The sequence below is a fragment of the Spermophilus citellus genome (assembly GCF_964194105.1).
Source record: "Spermophilus citellus genome assembly, chromosome: 4".
NCBI classification, from domain to species: Eukaryota; Metazoa; Chordata; class Mammalia; order Rodentia; family Sciuridae; genus Spermophilus; species Spermophilus citellus.
This window is the reverse complement of record NC_138185.1, coordinates 24488127-24500448: the sequence shown is the minus strand read 5'-3', so window position 1 is coordinate 24500448 and position 12322 is coordinate 24488127. Positions and strand designations below refer to the sequence as shown.

Sequence of the window (12322 nt, the reverse complement as noted above, 5' to 3'; positions counted from 1 at the left end):
GCCTAGAAACTTCTGGAAGGAACATACCAAAAGTATCAGTGACCCCTGGGGCTGAAAGGAGAGAAACTCACCTATTACTTCCGCACTTTGACAGCATGTGTGACTTTCTACAACAATATTTATTGGATCAGTTTTTAAGTTAGGAAAAAACTTTAAGTTAGGAAGCCTTCCTTTCTTAGGGTTATGAAACTCAAATGGAATGAAATCCATCTGAGGGACAGAGAGGAGAGGAGAATGGGCATTTCCCCTAAAAACCCTGGTCTCTCCCACTCCCAGATTTACATCAAGTAGAGATCTAAAACCCAGCCCAAACATCATCAAAATGTTTATTAAAACCAAAGCAGGAGGAAACAGCTGTTAGGAAACAAATCAAAGTGCAGATTGGAGGGTGGAGCAGAGCAATAAGTGGTAGGGGGGCACTTCAAACGCCACAGGAGGGGCCCCTCAGTCTAGGCTGGGGAGCCCTTCACCCACCCCTCCTGCCCACCCTGTTAATGAAGGTCCCCACTCACCTCTCCCATCTCATATCCATGGGGAGGGCATCTGGGGCTCTGAAGTGACCCCTGGAAAGGGACCACCCCTCCATCCACCCATAGCTGTCAGTCAGTCTGTCTCCCTTCTGCCTTTCCCCAATAAATAAATCGCTCAAGCCTCAGCTCCCTCGGGATGGGGCAAAAGAACCACTTGGGGACCCCTGTCTTTGCTCAGGGGTACAGAGAGTTAGGGTATCAACCCCACATCCCTCCCAGTCTTGTTTCCCAGGCTTGCCAAAGAGGCCTAGATAAATAAATAACGCTCCATTAAAGCTTCGATCAGAAAACCTTAAGACAGAAGTGCTCTTGCAAACCCAGCCAGCCAAGGCCTCCCTGCCTGGCCAGGTCAGCACACAGGATTCTGGGGGCAGGCGGCCAACCCTGGGCCTTCAAGGGCCCCTGGAGCAAGGAGACCGAAAGTGCAGTTAGAGCCCCCCATGCACACACATGGACTCATGCACACACGTGGACACATTGGGGTGTGTCTGCAGTGCACGCACAGATGTGTTCACCTTCATTCCCCGGTACATGCACACACACATATTCACACACCACTCACCCCAGTTACACACACGTGGGGTGCTGGGTGCATGCACATACACACCACAAACAGAATCCTTCCCTTCCTGGCCTGCTCAACCTCCTGGTGGCAGCCAGACCCCAGAGCTAGAAGCTGCTGAGATAGGAGAGAGGGTATAAATTACACTTTTCCTAAAGGGCTGGAAGGATGGCCTAGGGCAGGGGGCTCCAGGGCTGCAGAGACAGGGAGGGGGATTTCAGGAGACCCTGGCCCCCTAGGACCTGTCAGAAATCCAGGGGGGTCAGATCCCCAAAGTCACAGTCGAAGAGGTCTCTGATGCCCTCACCCTCCTCAAGGCCAAAGTGGTAGTCGAGGGCCTCGTGGGGTGGGGAGAGGCTGATGAACTCCTCAGGTAGGAGCCCGGAGAAGTCTTCCCGTACATGCTCCAGGAGTGAGTCAGCAGCCACCAGCGGGGACAGGCGGTCCTCATCCATGGGGGCCCGCAGGCCACCCATCCTTGACAACAGTGGCTCTGGGGAGACGGGGGGGGGCATCACAGGCCAGGGATGGCCCAGCAGAGAGGACAGAGGGGGCTGCCATGCCTACTCACCCATCTAGGGGAGCCCCCCCACTCACCCTTACCCACCTTGCTCCAGGCTGAGCAGGGACTGGCTGGGATCCATAGCAGGGGACGAAGGCGGAGGTGATGGTGGTGGCACTGTGGTGACGGGGTCAGTTGTCCTGTCCTCCTCTCCAGAAGCTGCCTCCTGGGATGGAGTCTTTGCTGGGCTGATCCCGCCCACACTCTCTTCAGGGCACAGGAAAACATCAATGGGGCCTTGTTTGCTCTTGAGGGAGATCTGAAAGGTCTGGGTAGAGGCAGCAGGCAGAATTACCTGAGGCCCAGGTGACCACTATCCCAGCCCAGCTTGTCCTCATTGGGCCTGAAATCCCTGGTCTTACCTCTGAAGAGTCCACGGCTTGGAGTTGGGTCTCAGGAGGAGCCTTGATCACCATGACCATCTGCTCTGCAGGGTCTGCAATGCTACGAAGGTCCTGGCACGTCACATAGGCCAGGGTTGGTGGAGTCAAGGAGTATATGATCTTTGGTCTCTGGAGGCCACTCACCGTGACAGCCCCCAAGACAGGGTCCATACTTGCCTTTTCACTTGTCTTCCTGATCCACCATAAGGTTTGGCACATAATTGGTGTTCAACACTTCATTCCCCTGGACGTCAATGGCCACATCAGTACAGTGGGACTATCTACCCATCTCATTCAAAGCTAATAATGATGGCTGACTGTAATAATTCCACATAAAAAGCTTAACACGATGCCAGGCCTGGTGTTGAGAGTATATTGGCCTATGATCTTGGTGTCAATTGATGGCTATGGCCAAAAATATATGTATATTTTTTGAGGTCCTAGGGATTAAACCCAAGGCTTTGATCAAGCACTCAGTGCCAGAGCCTTCTCCTGAATCTGAGATCCAGGGCCTCTCCACCCACTTGGGTGGGTAACCCCACCTATCACACCTGTCCTCCAAGTCCCCAGCCAATCCAAGGATATCGCTGGCTGTCAGAGTCCTCGGAGAGCAGCCGCAGCTGTGTGGTACAGATGTGCATCAGGTGGTCCAGCTGCTGCTCGCTCTCCTGCAGTTGCTGGAGGTCCTGGGTCAGCCCTTCAAGCCGCCCACCGATCCCCACTGTGGCGTGGCTGCCTCTGTGGAGAGGCGTTCAGGAGGGTTAGCAGCTCCCAGCCCCTCTGCCCATCAGCCCTGGCCCTTGGGACACTGCTGTGGCCACTGATCTCAGATTCTTTTTTTTTCTTTTAATTTTTTTTTAAGTTGTAGATGGACACAGTATCTTTATTTATTTATTTTTTTTAATGTGGTGCTGAGGATAGAACCCAGTGCCTCACATGTGAAAGGCAAGTGCTCTACCACTGAATCACAGCCCCAGCCCCTGATCTCAGATTCTGACAGGATTTCTCCTCTCTGGCTCCAGCTCCTCAGCTGGGTTCCAAATCAGACTGGCCTGACTGCCAACAAACACCTACATGTCCCTACCAGGAGGCTGAGTAAATAAATGATGGCAGAGATACGCCCTGGAAAATGACCCAGCTGTATAAAAGGACGAGAATGAATTAGATGCACACATGAAATTATTTCCAAGACATGTTGTCAAGTGAAAAGAAAAACAAAGTGATGCAGAATAGGATGATCTACCCCAAACTGAAAAGACCAATGTGTCAAAGACAGGGTAGTAGGGTTGCCTGGGGAGAGGCGAGAAGGGAAAAATAAAGAATTAGCAGGATAGCCAGGCATGGTGGCGTAAACCTCTAGTTCTAGCTACCTGGAGACAGGAGGCAGGAGGATCACAAGTTTGAAGACAGCCTAGAGAAACAGATGTTATTAAAACAAAAACAAAAACAAAAAACGGGTGGGGGGGAATACATCTAAAACATCTATACATCTGTGTCAAACAAATCTCATCAATGGCAGCAGAAGCCAGAATGGGGACTACCTGGTGGTATGAGATGAGCAATGACCAGGAAGGGGCACAAGGAAACCTCCTGGGGGTTGAAGAAATTTTTTTAAAATCTTGATCTTGGTGGTTACTCAGATGAGCAAATATGTACAGCTACAGTGAGCTGGATAAGTTTGAAATCTGTGTCTGTTGCCAGGTATGATGACACTCACCTATAATCCCAGTGACTCAGGGGAAGGATTGCAAGTTCAAGGCCAGCCTCAGCAACTTAGCAAGACCCTGACTCAATAAAAAGGACTGGGAATGCAGCTCAGTGGTAAAGTGGTCTTGGGTTCAATCCCCAGTACAAAAAAAGATTTGTGTACTTCTCAGCCTCTAACAGCCCAGGGAAACCACATCTGCAGCTTCAGTGCCCCAACTATAAGACGGGAATGCAGAAGTCAGTGGGTATTGCCAGCAGCACGCGCAGGTATTTGTGCCTGCCCAGAGCCTCTGCCTGCCCTCCTGATTGCCTGGTACCTACAGCCACTGGATGTGGTTCTTGGACTTCTTGGCAATAAGCTGGATGCCCTCCAGGACATTGGTGATGTCGTAGATGCGCCGTTTCTGCACCTTCAGCACCTCAGCTGCCCAGTTCAGATCAACAACGCCATCAGCTGAGCGGCTCAACAGCTCCAGGAAACGTTTGGTGGTCAGATTCAGGGACGTCTCATAGCGTGACTTCTCCCCCGGGGATTTTGCACCTGGTCGGAGAGACTGTTCGAGCAAGGTGGAGCAGCAGTCCTGGGGGGCAGGTGGCTCCTCCCCTTGGTAGGGCCAAGCAGGGAGGTCCTGTGGCTGCTGCCTGCCAACCACAGCATTTCTCTTCTGGCTGGGGAACTCCCCACCCCGGTGCCCAGGGAAGTCATGCCCAGCGGCCACTCTAGCTGCCTGCCAGGCCCCCAGATGCCTGACTTAAGCTCAGACCTCACCAGTTAGATTTTTTAGTCTGCAAGCATGTTTATCCATGTACAACCCCAGCCTGGGCCTGGTCAGAGGGGCCTACCCAGGTTGAGTTCCACCGGTACCTTTTCCTGGGTGGCGGCCTCTACCCCGAACAGGCCCACTGCTCTCAGCCAGGTACTGATGGTCAGTTTCCAGGTCCAGCCTCCGCTTCACCTGTGGCAGAAACAATGGGAGGATGCCCAGTAACCAGGAGTGGGGCTACAAAAGACTTGGGTAAAGGCGTGGTGGCCCTGGGATGCCTGTCCCCTGTTTCTCTATCAGAATGCCTAAGTGTGTGAGTGAGGGGGACATTTTGTAGGGGACACAACATGAGTGTTATAATCCTATCACACAGGACCCTCATGTGGAAGGCAGAAGACCTGGGTTAACCACCACCTATAATCCCAGCAACTTAGGAGGCTGAGGCAGGAGGAATTCAAGTTCAAGGCCAGTCTCATCAACTTAGGGAGGCCCTAGGCAACATAGTGAGACCCTGTCTCAAAAAATAAAAGGGCTGGGTACGTGGCTCAGTGGCTAAATGCCCCTGGGTTCAATCCCTGGCACCAAAATAAATAAATAAATATATCTGAAAAATATTTTTTAATGTGGTATTGGTGATCAAACCCAGGGCTTCATGCACACTACAGCCCCGAAATCTCCAGATTTTTGTTACTTCTTTCAAAAGATGAAGGCTAATTCTCCTCTCCTTAAATGTGGGCCAGACCTGGCACTTGTTCTGAATGAACAGAATGTGGCAGCAGAGATGGTGTAATGCTTCTAGGGCTGGGTCACAGAGCCACTGGAGCTTCGTCCTTGTCCTCTATATTAGATCACCCGCTCTGGGGGAAGCCAGGTACCACATCACATGAACACTCAAGTAGCCCTAATGATGGGCCCCAGTCACGTGGAACTGAGACTTCCTAACAGTAATGTGGGCAAGCTTCGAAGCAAATCCTACAAGCTAAGACTTGTGGGGCTGAGGTTGTGGCTCAATGGTAGAGCACTTGCCTAGCACGTATGAGGCACTGGGTTCAAGCCTCAGCATCACATAAAGAAAATAAAGGTATTATGTTCATGTATAACTAAAAATTAAAAAAAAAAAAAGACTTCTGACTGCAACTGGGGCCAGCATTTTGGCTGTAACCCCAGAAAAGCCCTGAGCCAGAAGTGTTCAACTAAGTCTCCCCTGAATCCCCAACCCACAGAAATTACAGATTTTTTTTTTTAAGTTCTGAGGCTTGAACCTTGAACACCTCTACCATTGAGCTACATTCCCAGACCTTTTTGAGACAGGGTCTTGCTAAGTTGACCTTGTGGTGCTCCTGCTTCAATCTCCAGCATCACTGGGACTGCCATGCCAGACTAAATGCTTGTTTTAAACCACTGAGTACACATGTCCCTTAAGCAGTCACTTCCTCTGTGGTTTTCAAGAAATCTACTAATCTGTAAAATGGCAGCAGCTGGTGCTCACCAACTGGCTGCATTCGTTAGTTTACTCCACCCCATGGAACAACAATACAATAATGACCCCATTTTGCAGAGAAGGCCACTGAAGCCCAAGATCATATAGCCAGCATTCCTACCCAGGGCTGTCTGAGAAGAAAACAAGATGCTGACCTCTACACTGTTTAGCTTAGTCATGCTTGCGAGCCTGGAGATTATTCTGGAGGTCCCACAGGCAACTCAAGTACCCTGAACAAAACCAGACGTACCATCCATTCCACCAGCCACTCTCACCACATCTAGCTGCCAAGAACTCATCACCACAGCCATTATCACCTCCCACTGGACTGTTGGGTCTGCCTCCATCTGTCCCCTCTACAACAACAGTCTCCCTACAAGTCTCATCATGTTTTAGCCCCTACTTAAGACTTTCCTCTGGCATTGCTTCTCCATGTGAACTTCTGTTGAGAGGTGTCTTCTCACAAATCTGTGCTTCCAAGCCCTAGAGCACACTGGCCCCTTCCCTTCCCTCCTTGCACCTGCTACTCTCACCTGAGCAGGAACCTTTCCCATCTCTTAATAGAGGTACTACCTCTTTCCATCTGAACTGCCTCAAACCCAACCTTTTCCCATGCTGTCTCTCATTACAAACTTCTGCATGGTGTCCATCTCACTCTCAGAGTATCCAGTGTCTGCCATGGGATCTGGGCACCAAATATTTGCCAAATGAATCTCTTCAAATGCTGTGGTACATGGTGCTCTTGCACTCACTCACTTCTCTTCTGGCCTCTATTCTGGGGACACCCCACCAGTAAGGAGTGGGGCCAAGATTTGTACCCCAACAGGCTGATACAAAGCCCAGTCTAGAAGTGAGGCCCCCACAAGTCAGACAGAAATATACTCCCTTGGGCTGGGGATATAGCTCAGTTGGTAGAGGGCTTGCCTTGCATGCACAAGGCCCTGGGTTCGACCCCCAGCAGCACACACACACAAAAAAAAAGACCAAAGAGATATACTCCCTTCTTCAGATCAACAGCTGGGCCTGACCCCCAGCATGTTCCTGCCACAGCCATTACTTTCTTCCTGGTAACCTGGTCCCTGCCCTCTCCCAAGACAGGTCACAGCCATACCCTAAAATGAGGGCCCAAGCAGATGCCCATTTTTGCCACTGCTCTCTAGACAAACCTTGGCACAGGGGACCTAAAAGCCAGAGGTGGAGACATTCACTGGGGGAAAAAAAAAAAAAAGACTCTCATACCCATCCATGGCGGGGGACACAACCACAAAAACTTATTTAGTCCCTAGTGGTGTATGCTTGTTATCCCAGCAACTCAGGAGGCTGAAGAATTCCAAGTCTGAAAATAATCAATGGATTGAGGACTTAGCTTAGTAGTAAAGCACCCCTGGATTCAACCCTCAGTTAAAAAATAAAAAACAAATAAAATAAAAAGTGAATGTAACTCAGAGGTAGAGCACTCTGGGCTCAAGCCACAATACCAAAACCAACGAAACAGTCAGAGGAGTTGGTGGAGGTCAAAAGCTGCCCCTGTGTTTCTGGCTTTGAGCTCAAGGATGGTGCTAGCCCCTCCACTGCCCACATAGAGAAAAGCCTGCTGGCCCTAAGAGGGCAAAGGATCCTTCCTGGCCTCTGTGCCTAGCACATCAGAGGCATTTACTAACTTAACAACTGCCGGCTTTTTTTTTTTTTTTTTGCAGTGGTGGGAATTGAATGAATGGGATGCTTAGAAGAGGGCATTTCTCTTCATCACAGTCCATTCCTGAGTCTGCAGCTCAGCTCCCTGAGGACAGCACCCACAAGTTGTTGGTCTCTGCAGCCCTAGGCCTGCCACAAGCTAGTACCCACAGGGACAAGTCCCTAGAGTATATAGTAGACAAGCCAGCTAACCTACTCTATACAACCTCCCCTTCTAGTCCTTCATTAGGAGGAAGGGGTCCTAAGAACTTCTTTTTTTTTTTAAGGAAAGGTTTATTTTTTTTTATTTTTTGAGAGAGAGAGAGAGAGAGAGAGAGAATTTTTATTTTTATTTTTTTTAGTTTTTTTTCTGCGGACACAACATCTTTGTTTGTATGTGGTGCTGAGGACCGAACCTGGGCTACAAGCATGCCAGGCGAGCGCGCTACCGCTTGAGCCACATCCCCAGCCCCTAAGAACTTCTTATGGTTTCTTCAACTTCTATCAGTATCTCCAGAAGGTCAACACTCAGGAAATATGGCCTGGTCCCACCACTTGCTGGCTTAATTACTAGAGATGTTTCCACCATCCCTAGGTCTCAGCTTCCCCATCTACAAAAAGGGAAGGTTGCTGACAGGGTTAAATGAGTTAATTGGGTAAAATGTTTGGCACAGAGCCTGGCACACAAAACATCCTCAAAACAATGGTAGCTGCTTTTGTTATTATTATTAGCATCTTGGTGATTCCGGAAGGAAAGCAGCACTGGGCACTGGGCCAAGGGGGTTGGGGGCCTTCCCAGGATGCCTTAGGAACCAGCTGCCACCCACACCCCCATCAGCAGTTGAGAAGCATCTCCCTCCTTGTCCTCACCCCTTCCACTTTCTCCAGGCCCCCTGCTGAGACCCCCATCCTGCCTAGCCAACCTCTGACTGCCTGCCCTGCCCCACCTTCAGTCACAGGCCATGCCAGTAAAACTGGTCTCCACACCCTGTCCTGCACAGGTTCAAGCTTCAGGCCTCTGCTCCCTTTTCCCACTGTAATTCAGCTGCCTCTTCTAGAACCTAAACTGGTCTTGAGCTTCCTGCTGCTGGGAGGTCAGGAAGGACTTTATCCAGGATCTCCCTGGGACATTCTCTCCTGCACTAGGGGCCTCCTCTCCAGCTCCCAGAGGCCCAGCCCACCCAGTCCTACTACAGAGGCTCAGGGGTTTGCCTGATTAATGAGGTTCCATGGTAACCAGGGGCTGGGAGGGTGGCAGATGGAAGGACAGGCTGAGGGAGGGGATCAGCAGCTGGCCCAGTGCCCCGCCCCTGCAGAGAAGGCCTCCCAGTCAGGAGGCCTATCCCCAGAGGCCTGGAGGGACAGGCCTGCACCTGGCAGTCCTGCATTTAGGCAGAAAGGGGCTCTTCAATGGTTCCCCAACGGTCAAGCTCCAGGGCCTTCCCCAGCCTCCGCGGCGCCCCCACCCCCCGCAACTGTGCCCACTACCCAGCCACAGATTCTGGTCGAAGCCAACAGGTATCAGTTCAAATCCCAGCCCCACCATCTGCAGCTGACAAGTCACTTCCCCCTCCGAGCCTCAGTCCCTCCATCTGTCAGATGGGCACAGTGACATCAAGCTCACAGTTTAGCTGGCTTCAAGACTACCAAAGGCCTGGCATATGGTAAGCACCAGCTGAATACATGTGGGCCATTTGTCACTGACCGACGATTGAGTGGCTCCAGTGAGAACGCTGAGGCCCAAAGCACAGAGAAGCAAAGAGGGACTGGCCCGAGGTCACCCCGCTCCCCGGGGCGGGGCCCAGAGGCCCAACCCAGGCTCTGCACCGCCCAGCCAGACTCCTCGGTCCCCCCTCCCCCGCCGCCTCGGGGTCAAACACCGCGCCAGGCCGGGTCTGCGCGGGGGTACGGTGGCGCACAGGGCCTGGCGACCCTAAGGTCCGTACCGGCGGGCGGCCAAGAGCCGGACGCGGCGCGCTGGGTGTGGGCCGGGGCGCCTGCGGCGTGGCGAAAAGCAGCAGGTCAGGGTCGCGGGGGCCGGCAGCGGGCGCCGTGGGGCCAGCTGGAGCCGGCGGGGCGCTGGCGTCCTGCGCCGTGGAAATGATGACGATCTGCGAGGAGTCGAGCAGCCGCAGCGCGCCGGCCCCGAGCAGGGCCTCCAGCGCCGGCGCGCATGGGCCGCCTGCGGGGGCCCCAGCCACGGCCATGGTGCTCACGGCCCGCGCGGCCTGGGTGTCAGGCGGCGGCGGCGGCGCGGGCCCATGGCGGCTGGCCCCGGCGAGGGCTCGATCCCGCTCCGCCCCCGGCCGCCGCTGCCTGCAAAGTCCCGGCCACTTTTACGCGCCAAATCCTTTTTGCCGCGAAAGAGCCACGAGCCGCAGAGCGCCGTCACCATTGGTTGTCCGTACTCTGACGGAGGCGGCGGCGGTGCCTCCTATTGGCTGCAGCGCGCCAGACCGGCTGTGAAGGGCGGGACCGGGCGGCGGCGCGGGGCGGGGCGGCCAATCGCGGGGCGGGGCGCGCGCAGGCTTTGTCGGGGCGGTGCCAGGCGCGTTCTTTCTCCCCGCCCCCAGGTCCGATGGCCTCTTCTGGAGGCGTGGGGACACTGACCCCACCTCCGCCCCTACACACCGGGTCCTGCTGATACGGGTGTAGTGAAGGCTTAGCTCAGAGTTTTGCACATCTCCCCATCAGCAGATCCCACGTGACCCCCAAACCCTCCACCTGAAGCCCCCACACCCTCATCTCAGACCTCAGCTCAGAGCTCCAGAAACGGACCCCTCCTCTTTTCTGGATGCTCAGGCCCACCTCCCACCTCCCACCTCCAAAGCCCCAGCCACGTGCGCCATCCTCAGCTTGACCCACCTACACCGCTTACTCAAATCCTTTTCCTGGCCCAGCCCTTTTGCCCAGTGCCCAAGCCCAGTTTTAGCTGCAGTCCCTTCAATAGCAACGTACCCCCAGCGCCAGTGCACGCGCACCTCAGCTTGAGCTCGTTCACTCCTCTCAAGAGACGTTTTGAGAACCTACTCTGTTCAGAAATCCTTAGTTCAGACCTTGACTTAGGGCCTTACGGAGCTAACAGTCTAGTGAAAGGGGAAGAAGGGGAAGAGAAAACGTGTTCACGGTATCATGAAGAGTCAACCATTAAGAAGTAAATCCAGGTTCCAAGCTGGGTGGCACAAGCCTGTCATCCCAGCGGCTCTGGAGGCTGAGGCCGGAGCATCACAAGTTCGAGGCCAGCCTCACCAATTTAGAGAGTTCCTGAGCAATTTAGCGAGACCCTGTCTTAAAAAATAAAAAGAGTTGGGAATGTAGTTCAGTGGTAAACCCTTCCCTGGGTTTAATCCCCAGTACCAAAAAAATAAACCCCATGTTAGACCTCACAGAGGGAGAAGGTAAGGATGCTGAGCGTGAAAATGCATTCAATCCTGAGGCCCTGGGACAGTTCCATCAGCATTTCTCATTGCTCAGGTCAACTGATCCGACCAATATTGTCCTCTCTGGGCTAGGCCATGTGCCAGCACTGAGGACAGATGTGAAACACTACCAGTAAAGTCTACAGACTTGCCTGCCCTCTGGTGTGTGACCTGTGTGACCCACAAGGGTAAAAAAAGTAGCTAGGATACAAATAACAATCAAATCCTCAGGCCCAGCGTCAACGTCACTTCCCCCTGGGAGCCTTCCGGAATCAGGGTTCCTCATTTTCTCCATTGCCCATGCTATGTCCGCCTCAACATGACCACACCCTGCATTCCTCCGCTTGCCTTCCTCGCCAGTCTGGGGGCTCCAGCGAGGCCTCCTCCCACTGGCCTGGCCTCCAGTTGGTGCTGAAAAAGATTATGAGAGAAATGGAGGCCAAAGTTGTGAAGAAGGACACAAAAAGGAGGCCAAGGTTCACCATGGTCCTTAGGGACCTGGCTTCAGAATCACCTGGGCACTTGTTAACTTCAGATCTACCCCAGCCCTGACAATTTAGAATTTCTAGAAGCCCAAAAATCTGTATTTTAATAAGCAACCCCCGTCCCCATACCGGGTGGGATTTTTGTTGTTGGCAGTACTTGTATTTTGAACTAGGGCCATCCGCTCTACCCCTGAGTTACATCCCAGCCCTTTTAATTTTATATATATATATATATATATATATATATATATATATATATATATATATATATATATAATTTTTTTTCATATTTATCTTTTAATCTTATTTATTTTTATGCAATGCTGAGGATCAAACCCAGTGCCTCACACATGCTAGGCAAGCGCTTCAACACTGAGCTTTTCCCCAGCCCTTATTTTATTTATTTATTTTTTTTTAAAGAGAGAGTGAGAGAGGGGAGAGAGAGAGAGAGAGAGAGAGAGAAAGTTTTTAATATTTATTTTTTAGTTCTCGGCGGACACAACATCTTTGTTGGTATGTGGTGCTGAGGATCGAACCTGGGCCGCACGCATGCCAGGCGAGCGCGCTACCGCTTGAGCCACATCCCTAGCCCCGCAGCCCTTATTTTATATTTTTGAGATAGGGTCTCTGTACATTGCCCAGGCTGACTTTGAATTTGTGTGTGTGTGTGTGTGTGTGTGTGTGTGTGTGTGTGAGAGAGAGAGAGAGAGACACTGAGGATTGAGCCCAGAGCCTCGCACATGCTAAGCAAGCCCT

The 12322-nt window shown here is 52.4% G+C and overlaps 1 protein-coding gene across 1 annotated transcript; it reads right to left on the bottom strand.

Annotated features, from left to right (window-relative positions):
- Nucleotides 1-265: 265 nt before the first annotated feature.
- On the bottom strand, nucleotides 266-10017 carry E2F1 (E2F transcription factor 1). The gene is made up of 7 exons (XM_081291952.1): nucleotides 9609-10017; nucleotides 4610-4700; nucleotides 4066-4285; nucleotides 2623-2775; nucleotides 2017-2131; nucleotides 1700-1922; nucleotides 266-1585 (listed from the first exon to the last, which is right to left on the bottom strand). The coding sequence occupies exons 1-7, from the start codon at nucleotides 9867-9869 to the stop codon at nucleotides 1338-1340; spliced, it is 1311 nt and encodes a 436-aa protein (XP_081148078.1). The 5' UTR covers nucleotides 9870-10017; the 3' UTR covers nucleotides 266-1337.
- Between the last annotated feature and the right edge of the window lie 2305 nt (nucleotides 10018-12322).